General features: G+C 58.6%; 1 protein-coding gene across 3 annotated transcripts; it reads left to right on the top strand.

Moving 5' to 3' along the window:
* The first annotated feature begins 7,388 nt into the window (after window positions 1-7,388).
* Window positions 7,389-26,529, top strand: UBAC1 (UBA domain containing 1). Of its 3 annotated transcripts, none has more exons than XM_027556726.1 (10): window positions 7,389-7,725; window positions 11,594-11,714; window positions 12,478-12,551; window positions 15,843-15,950; window positions 16,919-17,021; window positions 17,296-17,404; window positions 18,159-18,372; window positions 20,802-20,888; window positions 21,483-21,621; window positions 21,767-21,986. In XM_027556726.1, exons 1-10 carry the CDS (start codon window positions 7,588-7,590, stop codon window positions 21,940-21,942), a joined length of 1,269 nt encoding a protein of 422 aa, XP_027412527.1. In that variant the 5' UTR covers window positions 7,389-7,587; the 3' UTR covers window positions 21,943-21,986. The 3 variants fall into 3 exon arrangements, with proteins under 3 accessions (XP_027412527.1, XP_027412529.1, XP_027412528.1); XM_027556727.1 differs by lacking the exon at window positions 21,767-21,986 and adding an exon at window positions 25,968-26,529 and having other exon boundaries at window positions 7,529-7,725; XM_027556728.1 differs by lacking the exon at window positions 20,802-20,888.
* The last annotated feature ends 1,180 nt before the right edge of the window (window positions 26,530-27,709 follow it).

The raw sequence follows: 27,709 nt of genomic DNA, 5'->3' as shown, positions 1-27,709 counted from the left end.
CCCTGGGGGCCCCACCCCCAGCAGAGGGCACCTCTGGAGGTGCCTCTGGAGGTCAAATCCCACTTAAAAAAATTTTTTTAAATTTATTTGGCTGCATCAGGTTTTAGGTGAGGCACGTAAGCGTGTGGGATCTGGTTCCCTGACCAGGGATTGAATCCAGGTCCCCTCCTTGGGAGCGTGGAGTCTTAGCCACCGGATCACCAGGGAAGTCCCAATCCCACTTCGTTACTCGTCATCCGTGTCACTGTTCTGAACAGCGATCGTGAGAGTTCTCTGTGAGACAGGCGTCCTCTTAGTGGGCCACAGTAACCACAGTATTTACCTCTGTCAGGGTGAACCCTCCAACGTGACTTCATTCATTCAGCTTCCCTGGTGGCTCAGACAGTAAAGGATCTGCTTTCAGTACAGGAGACCCAGGTTACTTTCTGACCCAGTCCATACTTTCCGACCCAGGTTCAATTCCTGGGTCAGAAAGATCCCCTGGAGAAGGGAATGGCTACCCACTCCAGTATTCTTGCCTGGAGAATCCCATGGACAGAGGAGCCTGGCGGGCTGCAGTCCACGGGGTTGCAGAGAGTTGGACACGACTGAGCGACAAACACGTTCATGGTCATTCATTCAAAGCAAACAGAAAATTGGCAACTATCTGCTCTCATAGGAGCACTGCTTTGGGGGCTGGGGTACAGGAAATGGGACGACCAGTCCTCTGGGGGGAGGGGCGGAAGCAAAACATGGGGACACTGGAGACCAGAGCTCTGACCCCAGAGGACCTGAGCTGAGGGTGTGCAACCAGGGCCAAACCCCGGCCTGAAAGGGGAGCAGCCAGGGTGGCCAGCCTGGAGGAGGTGGCTCCCAATCTGCAGGGGTGGCCGCGATGTGGGCCTTCGGGGTCTGTCGGGTGACAGGCCGGGGGCAGGGGGTCTGGTGGGAGCAGTGACAAGTGACCAGAGGAGGCTGGGTCCGAGGAGAGCACACCCGTCCGCTGTCGCCCCTTCTCTGAAGAGGCGCTCCTTCCACGCGCGCAGTCACTGAAGGCAGTCAGGACATCTGATTTTCCACTTAACCATGTACTTAGTGAATTGCTACGGTTTATTGGGCACTTGGAACGGCCTATAATTGCATCAAGCGATGGAGATCGCCCTGGGAGGACGCTCCGGGGGAAGCTGCCAGCGGCACTGTGGCCCGTCTCTGCTCCAGGCAGACAGAAGCTCCAGGCTTCAGGCCCACTCCCTCCAGACTGGAGGCTGTAGAGAGGGGACGGGAGAATGCTGGCTCCGGCCTTAAGTGAAAGTGAAGTCGCTCAGTCGTGTCCGACTCTTTGCGACCCCATGGACTGTAGCCTACCAGGCTCCTCTGTCCATGGGATTTTCCAGGCAATAGTACTGGAGTAGATTGCCATTTCCTTCTCCAGGGGATCTTCCCGACCCAGGGATTGAACCCAGGTCTCCCGCATTGTAGACAGACGCTTTACCGTCTGAGCCACCAGGGAAGTCCAGCTCTGGCCTTAGCCTGGGCCCAAATCCCAGCTCAAGACTCATTTCACAGATGAGGCAGTTGAGGCCCAGAGCACACTCGCCTGAGAGCACACATCAGCGTTTGCACTGGCGCGTGCCCGACTCCACAGCTAAGCTCCCCCCCTCACCCGGCTCTCAGATGGTGATGTGGCCGCAGCACACGGAGCAGCTGAGAGACAGGAGCAGAAACGTGGACCTGCTGGGAAATGGCGAGGTGCTGAGCAGAAGGGGCGGGAGCACTGCACACTCACGCCTTCGGCGATGGGGCCGACCGCATGCCTGGAGCCTCTGGCAGGGAAGCCTGGTACCTCCCCCCATTCCTCCCCTGCCCCCCGCAGCCCCCGTGGGGCCGGAACCAGCTCCCGGGAACTGTCTGGCTGACCAGAACTGTCACCCCCATTTCATTATTTTAGGGTCTGGAAATTACTATTCATGACAGTAAACTTAAAGATGAAATAATAAGTCTGTCCTTTTAGAAAGCAAATTGCGACACCGGAATATTCATGAGCGGTGACTTCATGGGGAAAGGCAGCGGGCTGGGAGAAGACGGTTCGGTTAAGTCAGCAGCCGAGGAATTTAGGGAAATGCACTTGTCACTCTGAGGAAATCGGTGATTAATCCTTTCCTGTTTGCGGGGGCCCTTAACAGGCGCATTTTTAATGTACTAATTAATTAACCTTGGGAGCATTCGCGTTTCCCAGGCTGCCGAGGCCAGATCCTACCCCAGCTGGCGGAGACGCAGAATGGACCTCCCACCGCCCCTGAGCCAAAGCCGGGGAAGCAGGCAGGTGGGCAGCTCCAGGCTCAGGACTCACTCCCCAGGAGTAATCACCTGCTCTTCATGGTTGGGGATTGAGTAGGGTCCTCCCCAAAGTCATATCTACCCAGAAGCGCAGAATGACTTTGTCTGGAAATCAGCTCTTTACAAAAACATCATCAGCGAAGGATTGCCCGGGACGTAGGGGGGACCCCTCAGTCCCGGGTTTAGGCCCCACATCCTCCAAGCAGAGGAGAGGCACAGAGGTGCAAGGGAAGAGGGGGTGGGGACGAGGGCACACGGGCAGGCTGGGGCAGAGGCCAGAGGGGCGTGTCTCCCGCCAAGGGAGCCTGAGGATTTCTGGCGATGCTGGAAGCTGGAGAGAGGCCTGGAACAGCCCCGAGGGAGCCCGGCTGGCACCTGGGCTCGCACATGTGTGGCTCCAGGGCTCCTGTTGCTGCGTGCGGCTCCCCTGCCTCCCCTGCTAAGATGGCCCAAGAACAGACGTGCACTCGGGGCCGGGGCAAAGGCGGTGAGCTGGTGATGGCCTTTGCAGCAGGCCACTCGGGGCCCTCCTCTCTCTGGGCCTGGGGTCTCCCACCGCAGCAGGGGGTGGGCCAGAGCTGTGCTTTTCAGACTGGGGCCCCTGCAGCCACGGGGTGTGGAGGGCTGCCTCCGCTCGTTGGAGCGCCTCAGGGTCCCCACCAGCACCACCCCCTCTCTCCTGCTGCCTGGAGAGCTCTTAGTCATCTTTTACGGCCTGTTCCTATAAGTGACCCCAGGGTGGGGGAGAGTTCACCTCCTCAGGCTCTCTGCAGGGGCCTTGAGGGGGATCCGCCCCCCATCCAGGAACCTGCTGTCCACCTGCCTGCAGGACCACGGCTCACCCCGCCCTCTAGTGGCTACATGCGGTACTGCCAGGCAGCCCAGTCCGCAGGTTTGGAGCCTTGCAAGGGTGGGCGGATTCTTTATCAGCCCTGACTCTGGGAAAGATTGAAGGCGGGAGAAGGGGATGACAGAGGATGAGATGGTTGGATGGCATCACCGACTCGATGGACATGAGTTTGAGTAAACTCCGGGAGTTGGTGATGGGCAGGGAAGCCTGGCGTGCTGCAGTCCATGGGGTCGCAAAGAGTCAGACAGGACTGAGCAACTGAACTGAAGGGTGGGAGGCCCCCAGGGAGAGGAAGGTCCAGGTGGACTCCCCTCTTGGCCAGACGAGGAGCCTTGCTTGCCAGGAGACCCTCCCCAGCCTTTGTGGCCCAGCCACACCTGCTTGGGACTCCGGGGCTGAGTCCAGGCGGGAGTTGGCAGGGGCAGGAAGACCAGGGAGGGATGGTCATCTGCTTGGCTGCCACCACCCAGGGCAGCTCGGGCCACTCCCGGAGACTGTCAGTGCTGGGGCGGGAGCCAGGGCCGGGTTGGGGCAGCGGGCTGGGCCCTGCCAGCTCAAATCGGGCCTGGCAGCCAGGCTGGCTTTGTCCCTTGCAGGGACACCCTTGGTGCTTTCTGACTCCCACCTGGGCCGGACCCGCTCAGACCACCCGGCCTGGCTTGTTCCTAAGAGCGACAGTGATCTTGAGACCCTCCCAGGAGGGGTGACAGTGCAGGCTCTGTCTCTGCCTTATTCCCGCTGCAGCTCCCCCCTCCCCAGCCTCAAAAGGAGCACCCAGTGCACAGCAGGCACGGACAGCCAGGCGGGCGGGCCAGGCGGGGTCCTGGAAAGCAAGGCTGAGTTCGGCTGCACAGTGTGCTTTAGGGAGCAGCGCCTGTCGGTTGGGGCGGGAGGCCATGTGGTTTGGCCAGCTCCGGGCCAGGTCATCCCCGTCACTGGAAACGTGTTGATCTTCACACCCCACTTAGCCCAGCCACCCAGGAGGACCTCGCAAGGTTGCTCCCTGCAGCTGAGGCTGCAGGAGAGGCTGAAGGTCCAGCATCTGCTGACCGCTCCCCAAAGCAGGGCAGCCGGTCCTCCCTTGAAGGGGGCCCTCTCTCTGCATGGAAGCCTGGTCCCCATGTCCTGGAGGAGACAGAGGCTGAGACAAGGAGGACCCACCGATGACACTCCAGGAATCCTAGGACATCACCCATCACTGCTCATAGCCCGGGAGTGCAGCCTTGCCCCAGGCCCATGGCTGCACCCCGGGGTGGGGGATCATCCCTGACTGGCCTCTGCTCTAAGGAGGAGCTGGCGCCAATGGGAGACCACTGACTTACATCCAGGCTCCTCGGCAATATTTTGCCAATACATCATTAAAGAGGTCCAGCCTGACGTGTCTGCTCTGGCGAGAGGGTCACTGGAGGGGTGGGCAACTCACAGTGTGCTAAGTACTGATCTGAGGAGGCACAGCTAGGGAGGTCTTCCTGAAGGAGGAGGTCCTGAATTCTGGGGAGGGGTCTGGGTTTGCACAGGCAGCGGGGTTGGGGGAGATTCAGTGGATGGAGGAGGCTGGGCACGCAAGCCTGGCTGATTTGGCTGATATAGGCATCAGGAGCCGTTTTTGGATCCAGACCATTCTTTACTGACACAGAGAGGGCTCCCCGGCCCCTCGTGGCAAAAAGCCCCAAAGGATGACTCTGGAGCCGCGGAGGCCGCTGTTCTGTAAGGGCTGGGACACCCTCTTGCCGAGGCGCCCCCATCGCCCCCAGAGTCAGCTATACCCACCCCAGTTTCTCCGAGCCCATGAGTGGCAGCTCCAGTTCCCCTCCGGGTTTTCATTTTTCTCCTGGAAATCCCCACTCTGGACTCCCTGGGGCTACACTCAGAACTCTGTGGGACCCTTTTCCTCCAGTTTTCTCCGTGGACTCCTCTGTGTAAAGTGGGGACAAGGTGGGGGCGGGTGGCACCACAGTCTCAGTCCCTGCCCCCACAATGACAGCTGTCCCTGACTCCAGTTCCACACACTCGACTGCCCCGGCCACCTGCACCTGGAGGCCCCTGCACCTCTGGGTCAGCATGTGCAGGCCTGAGCTTTGCCCCCTGCTTGGCCCCCTCCAGGTGGGGGTGCAGCCGGGCCCTGCAGCTGCTGCTGCTCAGCCGCTCAGTCGTGTCCAACTCTTTGCAACTGCAGGGACTGTAGCCCACCTGTCTATGGGATGTTCCAGGCAAGAAGACTGGAATGCATAGCGATTTTCCGCCTCCAGGGCATCTTCCCGACCCAGGGATCACACCCATGTCCCTTACGTCCCCTGAGTCGGTGGGTGGGCTCTTTAACGACTGAGCCCCCAGGGGAGCCCTTGGCCGTGCACCCTGTCACCCAATTGGAAGCAATTGCTGTCATTCTTCATTCTGTTCTCGCTCACAGCTGACACCACACCCCGCCTCACCCCCCGATCAGAGGCTTACCTCACCTCCTCCTGCCTCTGTCTTCCCGGCCGGGGTTCAGAGCCCCCAGCCCCTCCTCTGCCAGCACGCAGGAGCTTTGGGCTTTCTCTTGCCTCCAGGCCTCCTGCCTCTGTCTTCCCACCTCAGTTCAGAGTCCCCAGCCCCTCCTCTGCCACACGCGGGAGCTTTGGGCTTTCTCCTGCCTCCAGGCCTCGTCTGTCCTCCCGCCATTCAATCACTAGCATCTGCACCACGGCTCCCCAGGGCCTCAGGACAAAGACCAGATGCTTCAGGGGGGCTTCTTCTGACCTGGCTCCAGGTGCCGCCCCAGCCGCTCCCCACCAATCCCTTCCCTTCCAGCATGCTTCCCAGGCAGCCCATCCTGGTGTCCTCCACTTCGCCTCCTCAGCCCTCTGATGCCGCTGTGTCCCATAAGCTCCCCTGGGCTACCCGCAAGCCCCGCTGTCCCCCCCGCTGTCTCCTGCCTCCTGAGACCGTGTCTGCACAGTAGATGGCACTTGCACGGCCTGCGTGAGAAAGCCCACTCCCAGGGCGATAGTTTGGTCTCACGCCTTAATCGCGACTGGACCCCAGCGGAGGGTCTGGCTCATGGAGGCTATTGGTGAATGGTAAACTGAATAAAAGGAATTCACACACAAGCAGAATGATCACAGGGGAAAACAATGTGTATAAAACGGGAGAGATGCTGGAACCACCTCCCCATTTAGATCACCAGCCTCCGAGAATAGGGACGGCGTTGGCTTCATCTCTGCTCAGCAAAGATCCTTGAATGGACGAGATGGGAGAGTGCAGGGCAGTCACATGGTCCAGGCCTAGCCCGAACCGCAGAGTGCATACTGATATCTGTCACGCCACGGAAATGAGTGTGCTGAGTCCACCGGTCATGTTTCTTCCCTGTGGTGCTCATGTGCCTGTCTGAGGGCACCTCTATGGCTCTGCAGCCTGAGTGCTGGGCCCCACCCGCGTCCCTGCCGGGGGCACAGGGGCAGGGCAGGAGAAACTGCACTTCTAACAAGCTCCCAGGTGCTGCTGGTCTGGGAACCACAAGCAGAGACTCTGCTTTAGTGCAATGCGGTCCTAAAGAAACAACAGCAGCCACATAGACAACCTAAAATCTAGCAGCCGCAGCTTTAAAAAGTAAAAATAAACAGTGCCAACATATTTTACATAATCCATTCTATTATTCCAACACGTAGTCAATATATAAGGGCTTCCCTGGTGGCTCAGCTGGTAAAGAATCCGCCTGCAGTGCCGGAGACCTGGGTTAGATCCCTGGGTTGGGAAGATCCCCTGGAGAAGGGAAAGGCTGCCCACTCCAGTATTCTGGCCTGGAGAATTCCATGGACCCTATAGTCCATGGGGTCGCAAGGAGTTGGACACGACTGAGCGACTTTCACCGACTCACTGTCAATATATAAACATTGTTGAGGTATTTTTCGTGCTCTTTTCCTGCCAACTCTTTAAGATTCAGTGTGCATTTTACACTGAGACCCATCTCAAAACAGACTCGTAAATGCACGGCTCCCGCGTGGCCGGCGGCCCCCGACAGCACAGCGCAGGCAGGTACGGGACGAAGGAAGCGGCCCCCGAGAACTACAACTCCCGGCGCGCTCGGGTCGCGGCCAGTGACGCACATCTGGCGCGGCGGCGACGGCGACGGCGAGGCAGCCGCAGGAGAACCACATCTCCCGGCGTGCTCCGGGTCACGCCCTGTGACGCACTTCCGGCGCGGCGGCGACAGCGTGCCCCCGGTGGATCGGCGGCGGGGCGAGGCGGACCGCTCGGGCGGGCTGGCGGTGGGGCGAGTGGCGGGCGGCCTGCCCACGGGAGAGCCGGGGGCGGGGCGGCGGCGGCCAGCGAGGGAGCGCGCGGGCGGCCTGGCCCCGCCCCCGGCCCGCCCGCCCTGGTGACCTTCAGGGACCGGGCGGCGGGCGCAGGCCCGAGGCCCGGGCGAAGGCGGCGGCGGCGAGATGTTCGTGCAGGAGGAGAAGATCTTTGCGGGCAAGGTGCTGCGGCTGCACGTCTGCGCGTCCGATGGCGCCGAGTGGCTGGAGGAGGCGACCGAGGACACCTCGGTGGAGAAGCTCAAGGACCGCTGCCTCAAGCACGTAAGGCCGGCCACAGCTCCAGACCTCCCTCCTTCTCCCGCCGCCCCCGACTCCCGCTGGACGCTGGGGCTCCGGACCGGGCGCTTTATCCTCTACCTTCTGGTCTAACTCCCCTCAAGACAGCCCGGGAGGCCGGGGCGCGTCGGGGACGCGGGCTGGGAGAGGCCAAGTCGCCGCCGGAACGGGGCCTCCTGCGGTTCCAGAATCCATCCATCCGCGCTTGCTGTCGCGGCGAGGTTCCCGGAGCTGGGAGTTTAGAGAGACCCTCCAGGAGAAGCGCCTTCCCCTGACCTTGCAGAGCCGGCTGCTTGGAGCCGTTTTCTGGGGCTGGCATGGGGGCCGGCGCCTGGCTCTGGCCACTGGTGCGCCCCCGCACCCCCTCACCGTGGTTGGAATCACTTAAAATAGTGTGGCTTGGTCCAACTGGTCCATGCACCCCTTGCTATCCTCGGCCTTTACGTGGATTACGCGGGCAGGTCGGGGAGAGGGCCATTTTTAAAGTTTGTTGAGGTGAAGCACCCTTTGTAGGTTCCTCAGAGGGCTAGTCTTTGCCTATCTCTTTAAGCTTCTCGACTCTGTAAGGCAGGCCAAGACATCTGTCCGTGTGACTCAGGCTGCCTCAGGAAACTCTATCCTTTGCACGGTCTAGAATCTCCATGTCAGAATTTAGGACAAAGGAGGCCACAGCCTCTCACTGCGTGCCTCATGTAAGAAGTGTGCCTGTGTGCCGTCGACTCACACGTTTGTTCTGGGCCCACCAAGAGGCTAGCCCTGGTCCCTTCTGGTGTGGTCTCCAAGCACAGACTTCCAGCTATTGTTTTAGTGACTCCCGCAAAATGATGTCGGGTCCTTTTGGGAGTACGGTTCTGTGGAGTTGTTCTGTAATTGTCGCAAGCATGCCAGAGAGCATTCTGGTTGCCAGAGTCCCCTTCCGGAAAACCCTGGATGTGAATAGCGTCTTGGTCTCACGTCAGGGAGGAGGGGGATGTGGGCTCACACACTTGGGCAGCTATGTTTTGGCCGTTTCTATTTCTGACGCAGTGACGGGTGATTTCACGATCTAAAAACCACCATGACAGCACTCAGCAGGAAGGCTGGGAGCCCCCTGAGCGTCCAGACTATTAGAGCGAGGCTTGCTGCTTGCCCAGTGCAAACCTCTCTGAGATGCTGTGTCCACCCGGTCAGCACAGGAGCCCCTTGAGGGCTGGAATACCTTAATTAAAAAATAATGCCACTGGAAAAATGGTACCAGTGAACTTGTTGGACACACGGTTGCCACAGACCTTCAGTTTGTGAAAAGCCCGGATTGTCAGTCGAGAGAGCTGCATGGCGGTGGAGGCCAGTCACCTGCTGAGTCAGGCTGGGGGGCAGCGGGTACATTGGTGTGACACTTAGTTTAACTCACCAATGGGAAGGATTGGCATAACCATCAAAACGTTATGTTCTGGAGGGAAAACGAAGCAAGAACTCTTAACCTGGGGTTAATGAGGGAGCCAGTTTCATTAGGCTAACTATTCACATCATGCTGCTGATATTTTTATTCCATTTGGTACTGAGGTGTATCATTTGGAATGTTTTCTGACATTATCCTGCTTTGATGTTTTCTGGCATTATCCTGCTTTGAACAGAGATCTTACTCCACTCTGTAGATTTTATTCCGGGCCGAGGCGAGTGGCGGGCGAGCAGCAGGGGATTTCCACAACCAAAAAATACCGGCATACATTTTGGGACTCAGAGCTGAGCTGTCAGGAAGTCCTCACACCTCTGTGCCCATGCCGTCCTGGGGGCAGAGCTCGCGGCCTTGTGAGCCCGTCAGGAGGCATTTCCAGTTAGGAAATGGGGTTCTCGAGTGTGTGCTTGACTATCACCCGGGAAGCCTGTGCATTAAGCTTAGATCATGGTGTCACCGCTCGGCTCGGGCTCCTCCTGCCTGGCTCCCCGCCCTGCATGCCTGAGCCAGGGTTCTCTGTCCCTTCCTCCTGCCTCTCTACCCAGAGGGGACACTGTGGGTTTTCTCCCACCACAGGACCCCTGGGAGCTTACTGTTTTTTGTACACTTTTTGTTATGCGTATGCATTTTTAAATGAGTAAAGCAACTTTGTTAGTGAAGGTTTATTATCATAACTTTTACAGAAACGGATCGCCACTGTGGCCTTTCCCTTCTTGGTTTTATATACATTGGGACCACTGTGGTGGTCTCTAGTCCAAGCTTAGATCACGGGGCAGAGTAAATCGGAGGGTCACGATTTTAAGAAAGTGGCCCCCCGCAACACCGTGGGTGTTTTCTGTGTGATAAGCTTGCCGGCACATAGGCTGCTAGCAGGGCTGGTAGCAGCACACCCAGGCGTGTCTTCACGTACTGATGTCAGGAGGAAGAAAAAGCTGTCTCCAGTCCTCCGGAAGGAAGCGGGCTCACTGGGGCCCGGCCCCTGCCCCAGCCGTGGGCTCTGGCCGGCTTTCCCACTGGCAGGGCCCAGCTCGCTCCAGCGCCTCTGCCGAGAACAAAGGAAAGAGCGAGTAAGCAGGCCTGGTATGGATGACTCAGGCTTGTGTCCTGCTCCTGGCGCCTGTTGACAGGCTGCAGAGGACAGTTTTTTTTTCAGGAGCCAGTATGCGGATTGTTTTGGAAAATTGTGTTTCATAGACTGCATCCTGAACTTGGCACACCAGCTAGCCTGCAGATTTTAGAATTAGAAGAAGCACACCCAGTATTTCTGGGAGCAGAGCCATCGTGAGAGTCCGGGAGGGGTGTCTGTCATACATGGTCAGAGTGTGTCTCACTGTTGGCTGGTTTCCACCTTTGTCCCCACCAACGCCCCCGCCCCCCGCCCCCCGGCTTGCGTGCACCTGTAGCCCTGAAGCCCGCATGACTCCTCTTTCCTGTTGGGTTGCTGAAAACTCTGGTTGGTCTTCAGACACGAGTGTTGAGAGGTGAAGTGCAGGCTTAGTTTCTCCCTCCGTGAGCAGTTACATGTCCAGGGTATCTGATGGCAGAGGCGGGTGGAAAGGCGGCCCCGCTGAGCTGAGGACGGTGAGGACCCCGGGGCAGTGCCTCCCCTGTGTTGGGGCAGCCTTGGCTTCAGCACCTCTGCCCCCTCCACTGTGTGTTTTGGGGTTTCGGAGCTGCCGATCAGTAACACAGTGACGTGCCAGGTGACCCCTTCCAGCCGCCAGGCAGGCCCTGCCAGCCGTATCTGTAGCTCACTGTGGGGCCCCTGTGGCCGTCGCTTGGTGGGCTGGGGACTGAGCTGAGGCCATCCTGCCTCCTCGGGGTTTTTTGGGTGTTTGCGTGGTCAGGCCCCTATGGCTGCTCCCCAGGGACCAGCTCCTCTCAGCCGTGTCGCCGGGCTCCATCGAATGCCCCGGTGGAAGGTGGGGAGCAAGATTCCACAAGGAAGTAGCCAGCTTGGGAAACGCTGGAATATCGTCTGCTGACCTCCACAGCATGTGGCTGGCCTGGCCAGAGTCAGCTGGGCACTGACCACACCCGACCCCACTCGGATCTTTAGGTTCTCGGGAGACAGCAGGCCTGCTATTAGCATCTGTGAATCGCTCTCCAGATCTTTCCAGATTAAGGAGCGGTTCGAGTAGCCACTGGTGGGTAGCAGGGCATTCTGCGTCTCAGCCCTGAGCCTGTTGAGCAGCACTTGGTGGCCCAGTGGCCAGGTCACTGCCCTTGGGGACTAGGGGCTGTGGCGTGTCCGCCATTGCCGGGGTTCTCTGGTTTCAGTGTGGCTTTGACTCTTAGCGAGTAAGAAAACCAGGAAGTTCCTGGCGTGGCTTGGGGCGTCAGGTCCTGTATTATCAGTATCATGATCAACTTATTTTCTGTCCTGACACGTGTTCTGTGATTTTGTTTGTTTCCTAGTGTGCGCCTGGGGGCTTAGAAGACCCCAAAAATGTGACCCATCACAAATTAATACACGCCGCGTCTGAGAGGGTGCTGAGTGACGCCAAGACCCTCCTGGAGGAGCACGTCCAGGACGAGGGTAAGGGGGCGAGGGGTCCCCGTCCCAAGCGGGCAGAGCAGGGAGACGCGGCAGCCACAGGGTTTCATTCTCCTTTGTTGAAACAAAGTGTGCGCCCTGGAATAAAAGAGCCGCAGCCTTCTGGAGAAGCCAGACGTGAACTCTGCTCCACAGGCTGTTTCCACGCAGAGCCAAGGTCCCCAGAGCTGCTGCGGGCTGTGCTTAGGGGACAGGAAAGCACAGCCGTGGGTTGTTGCAAACGTCCAGGAAGACGTTCTTACCACGCACGTCTGTCGATTGACTCTGAGTCTCCTGCATGGAGGCGCTTGCGGAGGAAAGTTGGGCTTCTGTGTCATTCAAAGCAATTTTATTTGTGAGATTCCCTTACGTAGCCTGCTTTGGAAGGACTAGAATACTGTTTATCTACCTCGCTGGATGTCTAGTCGGCACGGGCACAGTTAGCTGGGCGCTGACCACACCCCAGGTGCCTTAGCATTGAGGGTTAAGACCAGACGCTCCGACCTCCCAGACTTTCAAAACAGAGCCGTTAAAACAAGCACGCCGGTCCCGTCTGGTTCCCTCAGCCAGGGTCTTGCCAGGCCGGAGCCTGTAGGGGAGCAGAGTCAGCAGACCTGGGGGCTGAGGGAAGACTGGGCCTCTGCGGACCCTCGTGGAGGAGGGCCCAGAGAGAAGCCCTGCTCCTCGGCCCTTGGGTCCCCCTGGTGCCCTCTGTGCCGCTTCTGGGTGTGCGATGGTAACCGGCTCGCTGTGCTGCTTTCCCCAGATGTGATACTGTTGATCCGAAAGCGCGCTCCAGCCCCCCTCCCAAAGATGGCCGAAGTCTCCGCAGAAGAACAGGTGAGCTTCAGAGTTTGGAACTGGCGATCTCTGTCGGGGGAGACTCGAAAGAGACTTCTGAGGCTGGCTGGCTGTGGGTCCCGCAGGTCCTGTGGTCACGGGCTTTCGTCACGGCCAGGCAGACTGTTGGCCGATGCCTCGCCTTGTGGCTGGTCCGGTGACCAGCTCCGCTTTCGGGCCACGGAGAGGTGCGTGCTGCCTATTCCCCGGGTCGGGTTTACTCTCTAGCTCCCGTCCCTCCTTTTCTCATTTCCTGACATTAGAAGGTCAGGAAGTCTCTGAAGACCACCCACAACACACACAGCGCGGGAGCAGAGCGGGGCGCCAGCCTGCGCGGAGTCGGTTCCCGGCGAGGCCAGGGCCACCCATCCCGTCTGGCTCTTGCAGGACAGGCTGCTGCGGCCTTGGAGTTGGCTCTCGGCTGAGACCCCCCGCCCCCCGACGCAGGTGCCCCCGGAAAGCCATGCCCGCGCTCCGTGTGTAGTGGCTGCCCCAGAGGCTCGCTCCTCAGAGAGCCTGGTGCAGGAGGCTCCCTGTGCAGCGGGAGACGTGTTCTGTCAACAGGCCCTTCCCAATGCTTAGGCCAGGTGCCTGCCATGCTCGGGGCGAATGCCAGCCTTTGCTTAGCTCGAGGGGTAGAGTGTCCTGCTCAATGCTTCGAAATGCTCGGGAGAGTGTTCACCCCAAAGCAGGCAGGCCAGCCTCCCTGGGCTGGGCCCTGGGCCTGTGGCGGCCCGAGCTTTTTCGGGGCCTCCTGTGGGACAGCCGCGGGAGGAGGCCCTGCTTATCTGCAGCCACACCTGCCTGGGCGCGGGCACGCTGCTTGCCCGTCTCCGGGAAACGGATGGGGCCCCAGAGTCAGGCCTGCTTCTGAGAACCCCGGGGCGGATCCGGCTCTCAGGTTACTGTTTTGGTCGCTGGCAACTCCCTGAACCGCGGTGACTGTGTCAATGGCAGGCCCCATTCACCCCCACGGCCCTGGGTGACTTGCCAGGCGGTGACCCTCACCTTTCCTCTGTGTGTATCTGTGAGATGAAATATTGTAAAAACGATCACGCCTGTTTTTGTGAATAACTCGTCTTTAAAGTCAAAGTAGTACGTGTATTTAGAGTCAAACGATAGTCCAGTGTGTTGTAATCAGCAGCAGGTGCTTCTCCCTCCTGAGTCACGCGCTCGGGAGGCGAGTGCTCTGCATCCGTCTGACCCTGTCTTCAGTGATTCTTCTCCTGGGTTCTGAACAACATCCCGGGTTGATATTTTTTGGATTCTCAACTTTAGACTCTCGGTTGCTCCTTGGTGATCTGGGCAGCTCCTCCCTCGTCACCCCCCTGCTCCTCTGAATCTTGGTCAAAGATTCAGAATCCCTGTGGTTATTCTTGTATCAGTGTCGGTCTCTGCCCTGAGCAGTTTGCTAAAGGTGAGCTCTCCTTTTTTTGAGTGCAGTTTTTTTCCTGGAGCCAGTAATTGCTTCCTGGTTTAGTTTGTTCTGTGTGTAGGCTTACCACTCATTTTTTCAGATTCTGCTCCCAAACTGATACACCTGTCTGAAACCGGGGTCACAAGTGTGAGGCGGTCTGCTGGTGCCCGCTCCAGGAGCCACCCCTCAGCTCCTCCGGCCCGTCCATCTGCGTCAGGCGTGCCGCACAGGGCTGCCCACCTGGCTCCTGCCGCGGCTCCCATGTCTGCGCGCTCCCTGCCCACAGGCCTGCCGGCTCGGAGCAGCCCCATTAGCACACAGGTTGCTGGGTCCGTGCCGGGCAGGCCCAGCTGGCCCTGTGCTCGGGAGCTGGAATCAGGTCTGCCTTCCTGTTGGGAGCCTCTGCTTCCGGCTTTTTCGGGTGTTTGGCAGAATCCTGTTGTGGCACTTTGAAGAGCTGGGGTCCCATTTTCTTGCTGGCCATGAGCCAGGACCACCCTCCACTCCCGGAGGCCACCTCCTTCCTGGCCTGCAGTTCCCCACGTCTTCAGAGCAGCCAGTGGGGTAGCTCATGCGTCGGGTCCCTCTTGCTTTAATCTCGATGACCATGGTGAGCCCCGCCCGTCCTGTTTATGGACTCGCCCGATTAGGTCAGGCCTCCCCCAACCCCCCGCGAGGGCCTTGTCCTCCAGTCACTGCGCCCTGTGCCGTGACCTAGCCCCCAGCTGCAGCCCGCCCGCTCACGGGCCCCAGTCAGGCAGCCGTGAGTGCAGGAGTGAGGTCTTGGGGCCATGTGCCCTTGTGCCTGCTAGAGTCAAATGTCTTGTTCTCCTGGGTTGGGTGGGGCCAGACTCGCGCCAGCATCTCTGAGGGCGGAGGCCTGGAGGGCCTGTGCGCAGCCGTCAGTGGCTGCTGAGGGAGCGCGCACGCTCGATGGGCCTGCGCCCTGGTCCCCAGGCATTCCCGGGGTGTCCCCAGAGCGTCCCCGGGGCTGGCGGTGGAGCCGGTCAGCCCCACTCTCCTTCCTCTGTGCCTGGTCTGTGCCCCTCCCAGACTGCTCGCACGTTGACCCTGGAGATTCTGGAAGTGCTCTGGGTACTTGTTGGTACTTTCCCTGCCTCATTTTCTCTTTTCTCTCTCCGGCACTCCTGTGGATGTGGGACCTGCTATCTGAGAGATGTTTGGTTTCCAATCAGGTGCTTGTTCTGCGATGACCTGGCCCAGCGTCCTCTGCTCTTCTGCCTTTCTGAGCACCGTGTAGCCTCGCTCTCTGCTTTCCAGGCCCTTCCTTCTCTTCCCTGCGTGTCTCCCCTTCACCCCCTCTCCCCACTGCTTTCTCTGTTGCACTAATTGCAGACTTTCTTCACGTCCCTGTCAGAGGCCCTGGGAGTTCACTGGCCGCTCTGGGCCTGGCGGGTCGTGCCCCCGGCCCGCACCCGCATTCTCCTGCCCAATACCCCAGGAGCCAAGTGGTGTGGGGCTGGGCCTGCCGTCCGGGGTCAGCATGGTGCCTCTCCTCCTGGGCTCAGGGCTTCTCGGGCTGCATCCAGGGATTCTTCATGGTCCCTCTGCGGTCTGCCTGCCCGCCCAACCATCGCTCCCGTGTGACAGTCATTCTGCGGCCCAGGAGGCAGTGTCTGTCTTCCCCACCCTGTACCGCCATGCTCCAGGTCCAGCAGGCTGCGACCGTCCAGTGTTCTGTCCCTGAGGCCACGCACAGAACCGTCCGGAAGCCTCCCTGCTCATCAGGGGCATGTGGCTCCAGTTCCCAGGACTCGCGTGCTCCCTGGTTAGAGCTGTTTGTTCAGAGACCAGTCTTGCCTTTCACCGTTCTTACACTCACGTCTGATCTTCTGATTCCTCTCCTGTGTTAGAAAAAACAAGAGCAGAAAGCCCCGGACAGAGACGCTATCTTCCGAGCCACCGCCAGCCTGCCCTCCCACAACATGGACCGGGCCGTGGTGCAGACCAGCGCGAGGGACGTGAGTGCCCGCAGGGGCTTTGTGGCCACAGGGGGCTGAGGAGACCTCCTGAGAGCGCTTGGGAAGCAGGATGTAGGGGGTGCAGGAACTCTGTGTGCTATGTTGGAACTTTTTTGTAGGCAAATTAATTCAAGTTAAAAGGTTTGAAGAGACGTTGGGCCAGTAGGATACTATGGGGAAATGTGAGTTTTGTCCTGAGTTTGGCGAAACCTTTTAGAGAGAAACCTGACTCTTGCTTATTTTGGATCGGGAGGTTAAAGCAGAGCTGGAGCATTTCCAGTGCTCCCGAGCCAGGGCCGGGCCAGGACTTGGCGCCCGCTGGGCCAGAGTCGGGGGTGGCGCCCCCAACACTGCAGGTCAGTCTGCGGGCTCTGCACGAGCTGGTCAGTTCAGGAACACGCCTCTGAGGGTCTCCTCCAGAGAGTTCTGTGTTGGCCAGGGCGTCTGAGGCCGGGCACATGTGTCTCTCGCTGGCCAGTGCGTGTTTCACGATGGCCAAGCCTCACTGTCGGGGAGACGGGCAGTTGGTGGGTTTCTGATGACATTCCCAGCAGCCCCCACTGCGTTGAGAAGATGAACTGGTTGCACTGAATGCTAGAGGCCCACAGCAGTGGAACCCATGGAGTCTGCCTGTTTTGTTCAGTGAGGCCTAAGCTCTCAGCTCGCTTAGCGGCCAGCAGGCCAGACGCCTCCTCTGGGCTGGAGCTGAGCGACGGATCCTCTCCCGCCCGCCCTGCTGAGAGCCCTGTTGCTCTTCTCCCTGGTTATCTAGGCGTGATTTGCTGCACAGATTCGGAGTTTCGGGCAGGCGGTGTTGTTTCAGATCCAGGCGTGACTTGCCACACAGATTCGGAGTTTCGGGCAGGGGTGTTGTTTCAGATCCATTGACTCACAGATTCGGAGTTTCGGGCAGGGGTGTTGTTTCAGATCCAGGCAGCTTTGTTGAGCGTCTTGTGCTTTCACTGCAGTTCCAGACGGAGCTCCGGAAAATCCTGGTGTCTCTCATCGAGGTGGCTCAGAAGTTGCTGGCGCTGAACCCGGATGCCGTGGAATTATTTAGGAAGGCAAACGGTAGGCGCGGGCCCGGGCGGAGCCCACCCTCGGCCGTCACTGCTCACACTCCCCACGGAAGGGGCAGTAGATGGGCCTTGTGGATGCCTCACACTGTCACCATGTCTGCATGGCGAGGGCTGACGGGTCTGTCTCGGGTTTTCTGAGGTGTAAGAGGTCAGCCACAAGCGTCTGGTGCTCAGGCGGGGCGCTGGGCCTGTGGGGAGCTTGAGGAAGCACCCCTTGTGTGGCCGGGCACGCCCCGAGCTCTCACGGTGCCGTGTCTGGCCCGCAGCCATGCTGGACGAAGATGAGGACGAGCGCATGGACGAGGCAGCCCTGCGGCAGCTCACGGAGATGGGCTTCCCGGAGACCAGGGCGGCTAAGGCCCTGCGGCTGAACCAGTACGTCTGGGCCCCCGCCGCGGGTGACACCCTTCTGCCCCGGGCCCCGTGACTGAGTCGCCTCCAGTGTGCGTGAGTGTCGGTAGAGGACCTGGACGCGTGTTCCGGAGTCACAGCACTGGCCGCCTCCAGGTCTTACAGGGCGGTGTGCGGTGGACCCGCTTATTGGGAGCGTGGCATGTGATGGTGGTCGTGCACCTCACCAGGCTCTCGTTTTCCGGGAACTTGGATCACAGCCTGCTCCCGGCGGGGCCGAGGAGGACCATGGCACATGGGCGGTGGCGTCCTGGGAGTCTCCTGTAGTTTCCTATTGTTAGTTACTTGTCGGTTACGTGCCTTTCTGTATGTTCGGTTCTGAAATAAATTGTCTGTAACCGAGGGGTGGTCAGCGGGCTGTGTTCTTTTCGCTTTTGAACCAGTCTCTCGTGGGCACCTCGTGGGTTTGGCTCCCGTGGCTTTCTGCACTTGGGCATCTGTTCTGGCTGCGCCTCGTGGCAGATTAGGGCGGGGCCGGGGCTTCAGCCGCGCTGCGTTAGATCCTTGTACAGGACTCGGCAGCTCGCACTAGAGAAGCCACGAAGTCAGAGAGGCTTTTCTCGGGACGCAAAGGCCCGGTTCCCTGGCCTGAGGTGCTGCTCAGAGGCCGTCTTACCTTGGAGCACGTCAGTGCTCACGAGCCCTTGGGGCACGTCAGTGCTCAGGGGCCGTCTTACCTTGCGGCACATCGGTGCTCAGGGGCTGTCTTACCTTGCAGCATGTCGGTGCCCCAGGCCATGGAGTGGCTCATCGAGCACGCAGATGACCCCACCATCGACACTCCACTCCCAGGCCCATCCTCGCAGGGAGAGGCGGGCGCCGAGGCCGCCCCTGCTGCCGGGACCAGTGAGGAGGAGGAGGAGGCCAGAGATGAGCTGACGGAGATCTTCAAGAAGATCCGGAGGAAAAGGGAGTTTCGTGCGGATGCCCGGGTGTGTGTTTTCAGGTAGTGGGGGTGCCTGGCAGGTGGAGGGGCTGGTCCTCCCAAGGCGAGTCCTGCGGGGGAAGCCACAGCCCCCAGGCCAGGCCACCGGCCCTGCAGGGAGCGAGGCTGGGAGGGCTCTGGACAGACTTGAGTCTGGAGTCTCCAGTTTGAAGTTTATAAGTGTCCTCGAGCCGTGGCGTCAGGCGGGGGCCCTGTCCAGAGACGGGAGGGTCACCCACTGGCCTCATGGCCCGCCTTGTGAGCAGGAGACTGGTCAGGAGGGTCAGTGGAGCATCTGGGGGACTCAAGGGCCCGAGCCCCACAGCCTCTGGCTGGACTCGGCCCGCTGACCTGAGTGTCCGTCCTTGTGGCCGCCTCTTCACCGTCACCTTGTATCTGATGCTTTTTGTCTCCCTGTTCTTTTTCATTGTTCTCTCTTTTCATTAGGGTTAATTTTAATTTAATCTCTTTGGATGCCGTTGGCACTGTGAGCGTATCCTATTTACTTTCAGATCACAGCTCTGTCAGCTCCAGGCGTTAGGGCTCCAATTCTTCATGTCCTCCTGATTTTGCTTGTGGCCCTAATTTCTCGGGGCCTGGTGCCTTGACCTGGGCTCACCTGTGGGCTTGTTTCCGTGGGAACCCGTGTGGCCGGGCTGTGGGGTGCCCTCTGCAGCTGATTCAGAGCCTGTGTCTGCGGGGTTGAGTGTGACCTCAGGCAGGGCTCGTGGGCCATGCGGAGTGTCCCCCACGGGGCCAGGGCCCTCTCTGTGGGACGCAGAGCCTGCTCAGGGCCCTGGAGTCCAGCTCCAGCTCCGCCCGGCATGGACCCCAGGTCTGCGTCCTGTGCATGACGCTGGGCCCCGCCCGCTGCCCAGGGGACGCCCTCTGGGAGGCCAGGGCGTTGTGGCTTTGTCTCTGTTCCTTTGGGATTTTCCCTTGAGTTGAGCTCCGCGTGCAGAAGCACATGGGTTACTTTAGTCCAGCGTTTCTCGGTCCCGGAGGAAGTGTGTCTCTTCGTCTTAGTCTCTTGGGAGTCCAGTCGGTTGGCCCTGGACCTGTTGGGGAAAGGCAGCCTGTCCCCGGGCGGGTCCCACGCTCTGCTGTCAGGCTGCACGCCTTTCCCGGGTTGGGGGTCCTGCAGGGCCCCGTGAGGCCCGCTGATGGTTGTTCACGGTCTTGGTCACCACCTTAAAGGCCTTTCCTGCTCGGGGTTGTCGTTCTTAACCATCTTAAGTCACTCCTTTCCCCAAAAGGGTGTCGAGGCTTGAAGGGCCAGGGTCTGTGATCCTGAACCAGTCGGGGAGGGTCCAGTAAGGCTCAGGTCCCGGGGAGAGCAGGTTGGAGAGCAAGGCTTGGACGTGAGGCAGACCTTCAGCTGCCTCCGCTCCCCTGCCCCGCCGCGGACAGGGCAGTGACTGTGCAGAGCCTGCGGGCGCGAGGGCCTCTCAGCGCAGCCACACGGGGGGTCCTCCCTGGAGGGCTGGGGAGAAGCGCGTGGGAGCATCTGGAATCCCCCCCAGCAGTCCTGGGGCCGAGACAGAAGTGAGGAGAGGGAGCGGTTTATGTTGACACTTCATGGAAAAGGCCCTCCTACTCTTGGGTTTCAGATTGGACTCCAGGCGATCTTATGTGACGTGGATATCAAGCACAGCGGGGGGGCTGTGCCCGCAGCGTGCGCTGACAGGCCAGAGGTGGGGAATGGCCCAGAGGAGCAGAGGAAGGGGGTCCTTGGCAGAAAGGACAGCTTAGATCTTGTTAACAATCATTTAGAATTAATTTCAAGGTTTTTTTTTTTCCCAAAGATAAAGTGTGAAGAAAATCTCTCCGAGTTTCAGAAATGGCTGACGTTTTTGTCTCCACTTAAATGGGCACGGCCGATGTGCCCTTTCTCTGACCTGCTCCTCCCACTTGGCAGCCCCTCTTGAGGGGGCTATGCGAGGTGGTGGGGACAGTCCCACTCTGGGACACAGCTGGCGGGACCTGGGTGGGACAGTGAGCCTCCAGGAGAGAGCTCCAGTTCCGCCCCTCTGTCGTTCAGAGAGCCAGCAAGTATCTCCCTGAAGCCATAGGGAAACAGTCTTGAAATAGAAAACCTGGTAGTTTGTTTTTTTTTTTTAAGATGTATTTATCTTTGGTCACTCTGGGTCTTTGTTGCTCTGCACGGCCTTTCTCTAGTTGTGGAGAGCAGGGGCCACTCTGGCCATGGTGCTCGGACTCTCACTGCAGTGGCATCCTGTTGTGGAGCGCCAGCTCTGGGCATGTGGGCTTTAACAGTTGTGGCTCCCGGGCTCCAGAACGCCTCAGGCTCTATAGTTGCGGGTGGCACACGGGCTTCATTGCCCCAGAGCATATGGGATCTTCCAGACCAGGGATCGAACCGTTAAGACATCCCCTGCCAAGGTGCCGCGGCTGAGCCTGCGGCCTCTCCTGCAGGCTGTCATTTCCCTGATGGAGATGGGCTTCGATGAGAAGGAAGTGATCGACGCCCTCAGAGTGAGCAACAACCAGCAGAACGCCGCCGTGAGTACCGCGTGCGGCCTGGGCACCCGGGGATGCGGGCACCTTCCCGCGCAGGCGGCTCCTTTGCTTTTGAGGTGCAACAACAGGGTAGATGGTTCAAACAGTGTACAGACTTTAAAGTACTGAGAAAATCCTGGGCTTTGCCTCTTAGAGAAAGGTACGCATCCTGCGGGTGAACGTGAAGCTTGTATATTGTGTTACACTGACACCGAGACGATGCCACCCTGTGGACACGTGCCCACTGCTGACCGAGAGCCTGGGGAGGGGCTGGGGGTGACACTGGGTCACTTGGGGAGCAGACTCAATCTGGCCCATGTGGCCCAGGAAGGCAAGGTGGGCCTGGGCTTCAGCTGTTCCTGGACGAGCCCACGAGGTCACACCCCGGCCACTTCACACGACAGGGCTCTGGTGTGGACTCGGGCTGCAGAGCTCCAGAGTGCCCTGAGCTGCAGCGCCCGCATCTGCCGGGACAGCCGGGCTGGACTGGCCCTTCTGTCAGGGCCCCTGGCCACTGGGGCAGCCCTGGAGCCCCCGCCGCAGTGTCGAGGTTGGCGGGGACCGTAGGCGCTGACCCTGCTCTTCTGGTGTTTGCAGTGCGAATGGCTGCTGGGCGACCGCAGGCCCTCTCCCGAGGAGCTGGACAAGGGCATCGACCCCGAGAGCCCCCTGTTTCAGGCCATTCTGGACAACCCCGTGGTGCAGCTGGGCCTGACCAACCCGAAGACCTTACTAGGTGCGTGCCTTGCTGCTGCCCGGCGGGGCGGGGCCCGCCCGCCACACAGATGTCCCTGGGCGATACTGTGGGCGTGCCGCCCCTGCAGGGCTCTGGTGGCTGGGGCCCGGGTGTGACAGCCTCCTGTGCGGTGACTCCATTCCAGCTCTGAAAAACCAGCTCCAGCAGGTGATCCGGTTGGGAGAGTGTAGACAGCGCCCAGCAGGTCAGGGCCGTGCCCAGAGGAGGCTTCGTTGGCTGGTGGCTCTTAGTCTCTGTAAGGGTTGCCTCGGTGCTTGTTTTGCCTATGAGATACGATATGATATAAAAAAGTGTGTATAATTTCTGTCACTTTAAAGAGTGATAGTAAAATTAATAACCACGTTTCTGCTGTTCATCTTGAAAAAAAAGCGGTCTTTTAAAAAAATCATAGTGCGATGCAGGCACCCTTGAGTCCCTGGGTGCCCCCCCAGCCCCTGCTGCAATGACCCCCCCCAACTCCCGCTGCAGTGACCTCCCAGCCCCCACTGCAGTGACCTCCCAGCCCCTGCTGCAGTTACCCCCTCCCTGCCCCGAATGGGGGCTTCCTCAGCAATGTCAGTGGGGGTGTCCGTGTCCTCAGACCATTCAGTCGCCCCTCTGTGTTCTGGGCTGACCCCTGGGACTGGCTTCCTGGAGGCTGTGTGGTGCAGCATTGCAGGGCAGTGCCACATCCGAGCCTGCTGCGCGGCTGCCCGATGGCCTGCGGCTTCTGGGCCGGTGAAACTGCTCTGGGCATTCCTGTGCCTGGTTCTCAGGGGAGGGTTCCCCCAGGGTTCCGTGCCTTGGGCCGAGTGGCAGGGCCCTGGGTGTGGGTGTGTTGAGCCAGAAAGGGACCCCCGCCCACAGCAGCTTAGGGCCCCCGCTGCCAGGTGCCAGGAGCAGCCGCCCAGGCAGGCACAGGGCTTTTGCATGCTTGGCCATCTCCCCAGTCTCTGAAGGACAGCCTCTTCCAGAAGTTTCAGCCACTCCTAGGACCTCCACTGCCCCTCTTCTCTGGCTGCTTCTGCTACTGGATTGCCGTCTGATAGCTCAGAACCTTCTCGTGCCTGCTGCACACTGATCCTTTCTCAGATATTTAAATCTCCAGGATCCCCTGTCTGTTTCTGCCTTCTCTGTTGATCCCTTTGATGAACTTCTGTCCTGTATCTTAACACAGCAGAACATCTCTATTTCATTTATGACATGCATCTTTAAAGAAAGCCCTCTGATTCCAAGCTTGGGAAGACCTTCACGTGTTTCTTTTTTTAGTAGTTTTAAATTTTCTTGTTTTAAAAAGTCTGTGATTCGCCTGGAAGAGTGAGTGGCGTGAAGCAGGGAGTTTTTCTCTCTGTGCCTCACTCCGGGCTTCAGTGGTGTGTCTTGTGAGCTGGTTTCCACTTTCTCTGTTAGTCCCCTCCACACTGGAAGCATCTTCTGGCCCTCCTCCCCAGAGACCTCAGGACGGCCCCGTGTACCGCCGGGTCTGTCCAAAGCCTTTCCTAAACATTTCTTTCAGTGCTCGACCATCGAGTGTGTGATTTGCTGATTTGCTCTAAGCTTTTTTTTTTAATTTTTGAAGGCATAGTTGGTCAGATTAAGTTCCCCTTTTCTCTCTAGTTAGATGCTAAGATTTTTCAATTGTGAGTGGGAGGTCAGCTTCCTGGGTGACTTTTCGCTATCTATCGAGATTATCGTGTGGTTTTACATCTGCTGTATCAAGTGTTTCTTGCATTTCTAAAACAAACCACCCAGAGTGAGTGCTGCCTGGTCTATAGGCCCTGGGTCGGTGATCTGGACGGGCCGCCCACTGGCGCAGGGTCCTCCCCGCCAGACCCCAGGCCCAGGGTCCTGCAGGAGAGAGCGTCCCATGGTGAGTGCGCCCCTGCAGCCACACACTTCCCTCCAGGCATTTCTGGTAGGGTTTTAATGGCCTTTATCTCTTTGCTGCTGCTGCTGCTAAGTCGCCTCAGTCGGGTCCGACTCTGTGCGACCCCATAGACGGGAGCCCACCAGGCTCCCCCGGCCCTGGGATTCTGCAGGCAAGAACGCTGGAGTGGGTTGCCATTTCCTTCTCCAATGCAGGAAAGTAAAAAGTGAAAGTGAAGTCGCTCAGTCATGTCCGACTCTTAGTGACCCCATGGACTGCAGCCCACCAGACTTCTCCATCCATGGGATTTTCCAGGCAAGAGTACTGGAGTGCGGTGCCATTGCCTTCTCCTTTATCTCTTTAGATGAAGGAAAATACGCACTATAGGACATTTGGACACACAGGGAAGCTTGAGGAAGCGGAAGTCACCAGCGCCCCCAAGCTGGTGGGTTTCCTTCCGGTGTATGGTGAGGTCTGGCGAGGTCTGGAGCAGCCGCAGCGCACGGCAGCTTTCTGGTGCTTCATTTCTCATCACGTTTGATACATTTTCTCTTTTAAAAATGAGACTGTAGCAGTTCAGGTATTTCATTCTATGGATGTGTCGTATCATTTAACAAATACATTAAATCTGTTAATTCATGTTAATAATATGACTTAGAAACTAAACAGCAAGGAAGCAGCAACTGAGCTGAACCCACCCCCCGCTTGTGGTCGTGAAACCGCCTGCCTTTCAGCCGGCCTCGCAGCCTTTGGCACTTGGCCTTCTAAAGTGAAGCGTCTCAGACGTCATCTCTGAGTGTGTCTGGCTCTTTGCTGTTGTTCTTTAGTCTCTGAGTCACGTGTGACTCTCGCGACCCCGTGGACTGTGCAGCCCACCGGGCTCCTCTGTCCGTGGGAGTTCACAGGCAGGAATACTGGAGCGGGTTGCCGTTTCCTTCTCCAGGAACTTTTAGCTCTAATAGTCCATAAAACAGTGGAAACGTCCTGAATTAAGAAAGAAGACAAAAATTCTAAAAGTAAATTTCAATCCCCTTTGCTTTTATAGTTCAGTAAAGCATTTTTCCTCATAAAAAACAAGCGGTGTTCCATTTTGTTGCTTTTGAACTTCCACATGGAATAACCTGTGTTCAGACCCGCTTCTTTGGGTGTAGCTCCGACTGCCTGAGGACAGGCAGCTGCAAGGCAAATGAGCAAGGCCCAGAATGTGGACGTTAGGCGCTTGGGGACGTCTTGGCACCTGATGGGGCTTTCTGGGTGAGAAACCCACTCCCACCCTCCGCCCCCGACAGGGACCCAGCAGCTCCGTCTGTGCCTTTGAGCGCTTTCCTCCCGGCCTTTGCGCGTTCCTTGTCGCCTGTGTGCGCCTGCTGCTCTGCCTCAGCTGCCGAGTTGCCCTTAGAGTGCTGTCAGCAGCTTGTGGCGCGTCAGGGACCCCTCGGTCACGTGCACGCTTCTCATCTCTAATGACGCCCAGACGCGCGGCAGAAGGTCCTTCCTTGGGCAAACCTTCACCTCTGGTTTCCATATTTAGTGCTTTTCCCATCCTTTTGTGCAGCTCTGTCCTCCTCCCGGAGTTGATTGTGCCGCTTGCTGGGGGGAACGGGGGCCTGGGCTTCTCACCTCACGAAACCCACTTTATGTTTTGTTCTCCCAGATGCCGAGTCATCTTTCCGGGTTCTCTTTCTGAAATTTCAGTTGGGGGGCTTGGTGACTCTTTTCAGGGCTGGGAGGGTCATCAGATTGTAAACATAACGAGGTCAGACTTTCCCATTGAGCCCGGGGCTAGGGCCCTCATGACCCTGAGCAGCTGAGAGCCCGCAGACTGGGGGCCACTTTCACGAGGACATGGTTTGACGTTGGCTGACATGACGAGCTCTGGTGTAAAGCCGTCCTTCCCAGATCCGAGGGCGACCGTCCGCCCTGCGGTTGGTTGCTGTCCACCAAGTTGGCCATCGTGTGTCTGGGCTGGAGAGCTTTTTTGCTAAGAGGCACCTTTGTTTGGTGAGGGGTCGCTTTATAAAAGTGTTTAAAAATTCAACGTTTTCATCTCAGAGAACTGCTCATTTTTAATGTGCTGTTTTTTTTTATTTTTTTAAAGTCATTTCCTGAAGATTGAGCAGTTTGACTTTTCTAGTTAGATACTATTAAGCTGGCAACATCATCCTTACATAAGTCTTTTCTGTCAGGGTGGGCCTGAAAGTGGAGTCACTGAGTCACGGGCTGTCACTGTTTTAAGATTCCTAGTAGCTGTTGCCACGTTGCTTTCCAGAATCCCTGTGCCAGGGAATGCGGGCGTGTCGCCCCGCCCTACCCACAGTGACCACACCTGCTTCTGTATCAGCAGATGAGACGCGTGGGGCGGGGGGCTGAGGGGGGTTCCCGGTCACGCTCACCTGGAAGCTGCCGGGAGGAGAGCTCCCACCGCTGCGTGTTGGGCGTGCAGGGCGCAGTCCCCCAGCAGCTCTGCGTGTCCCCACAGCATTTGAAGACATGCTCGAGAACCCGCTGAACAGCACCCAGTGGATGAACGACCCGGAGACGGGCCCGGTCATGCTGCAGATCTCCAGAATCTTCCAGACCCTGAACCGCACATAGGCCGTGCACTGCAGCTGCCAGGCCCAGAGAGCCTCTTCTTCCCAGCCCAAGGGGTGGGGAGAGCGTGCAGACCCCAGGGTGCCCCTGGGCTGGGGGCGGGGAGCAGGTGGGCTGGAGGGGACCCTGCCCTGGGTGTTGGGCGCCAGGGCCGCACTCCCGCTGGGATCTTCCTGTGAAAAACCTCGGGTGGCAGCGTGCTCGGTTGGCCTCCAGCCTCTGACAGTGTTTACAGACAAGGCCGTCACCCTGGGAAGGGGTCGCCTCCCTCCAGCGTCCCCTGGGCTCTTGAACCGCTACTTGAATTAACCGTAGGCGCTGCTTGTAGAGTCCACTTGTTATTTGAAACAAGGCATGTTTCAATCCAAAGTGTTATCGTCAAAGGTACTAACTTGAGTAGAAGAATTCACAGATGACTTCTCTTTAATAAATAAATTCTCCTTTTCCAACTCTGTGTCTCGGTCTGGTTTCAGCCGGGGAGGAGGGGCACACGTCCTGCAATGCTCTTGTTCCCACCGAGAGCACGCTCACTGCCTCCCCTGGGGCGCTCGTCGCGGCCACCTGCATACTTCCTTGGCCAGATCTCATGTTTTTCTTGGGGTTGAGGGACTGTGTGTCCCTGTCTCTGAGCACCAGAGTTGATTTGCTCTTCACGTGCCTGGCTGCTCTTTTAAGGATGTAAACACTCTCTTTGTTTTTAAATGGGAAACTGACCAGCCACGCCATCTGGGGGCTGGCCTGGTGCATGAAGTGCGGACGTGCGAGGTGCGAGTGGGCCTCGTACGCCTCGGGGCGCCTTCTTTCCTGGCAGGTGTTCAAGGGGACCCCTTAATAAGAGGTGCATGCAGGGACCAGAGCCCTTTTTCAGACCCCTGTGCACTGCCCGAGCCGCCACCGTGTGCTTTGGTTGAAGAGATCCTGTCCCTTGGATCCCCCTGGACAGCCAGCCCTCAGACACAATTCCATGCTGCTGTTCCAGGTCAGGAGAGAGGGGACTGTGACAGCTAGGTGTCTCCTGGGCACTGATGGCCCACCTGGGCTCTTGTTCCTGTGAAGTATCCTCCATGGGGGCCCTGAGCTGTGGCTGCCCCAGGCCCACTGCACCCACCTGTGGGGGGACGTCCAAGATGAGCCGGCCTGTAGCCCTGCAGTCTGACGCCCTTCACTGTGGTTCCTGGCGGACTTTTTCTTCCCGTGAGCCCCACGTGGGTCTCAAGTGGCACCTGGCAGTGTGGGAAAGATGCCCAAGGGGAAGCCTCAGCAGTGGGGCCTGTGGTCCATGGCGCCTGGTATGGGAGGTGGGGCACTGCCCACGGGCGGCCTCGCTGCTGTGCGGCCAAGTCCACCCACCACCAGACTGAGCCAGGCTGGGTGGGAGTCATGGCAGGGCGGGCAGCAGGGCTTTGCATCCCTTGGACTTATGCTCCCTCTATAACAAAACCACTACGGACAGTGACTACAGCCATGAAATTAAAAAACGCTTGCTTCTTGGAAGGAAAGCTATGACAAACCCAGACAGTGTATTAAAAAGCGGAGACATCACCTTTCCAACAAAGGTCCATATAAGTCAAAGCTATGGTTTTTCCAGTAGTCACGTACAGATGTGCGAGCTGGACCATAAAGAAGGCT

The sequence above is a fragment of the Bos indicus x Bos taurus genome, chromosome 11 (genome assembly GCF_003369695.1).
Source record: "Bos indicus x Bos taurus breed Angus x Brahman F1 hybrid chromosome 11, Bos_hybrid_MaternalHap_v2.0, whole genome shotgun sequence".
Classification (NCBI taxonomy): domain Eukaryota; kingdom Metazoa; phylum Chordata; class Mammalia; order Artiodactyla; family Bovidae; genus Bos; species Bos indicus x Bos taurus.
The sequence above is the reverse complement of the archived record's forward strand: the minus strand, read 5'-3'. Positions and strand labels throughout refer to the sequence as shown.

Excerpts from the sequence above, each read along its gene's own strand:
- UBAC1 (XM_027556726.1), top strand. The coding sequence starts at position 7,588 with ATGTTCGTGCAGGAGGAGAAGATCTTTGCGGGCAAGGTGCTGCGGCTG. Across the intron at positions 12,552-15,842 it reads AAGTCTCCGCAGAAGAACAG|AAAAAACAAGAGCAGAAAGC; the intron begins GTGAGCTTCAGA and ends CTCCTGTGTTAG. Across the intron at positions 20,889-21,482 it reads ACAACCAGCAGAACGCCGCC|TGCGAATGGCTGCTGGGCGA; the intron begins GTGAGTACCGCG and ends TGGTGTTTGCAG.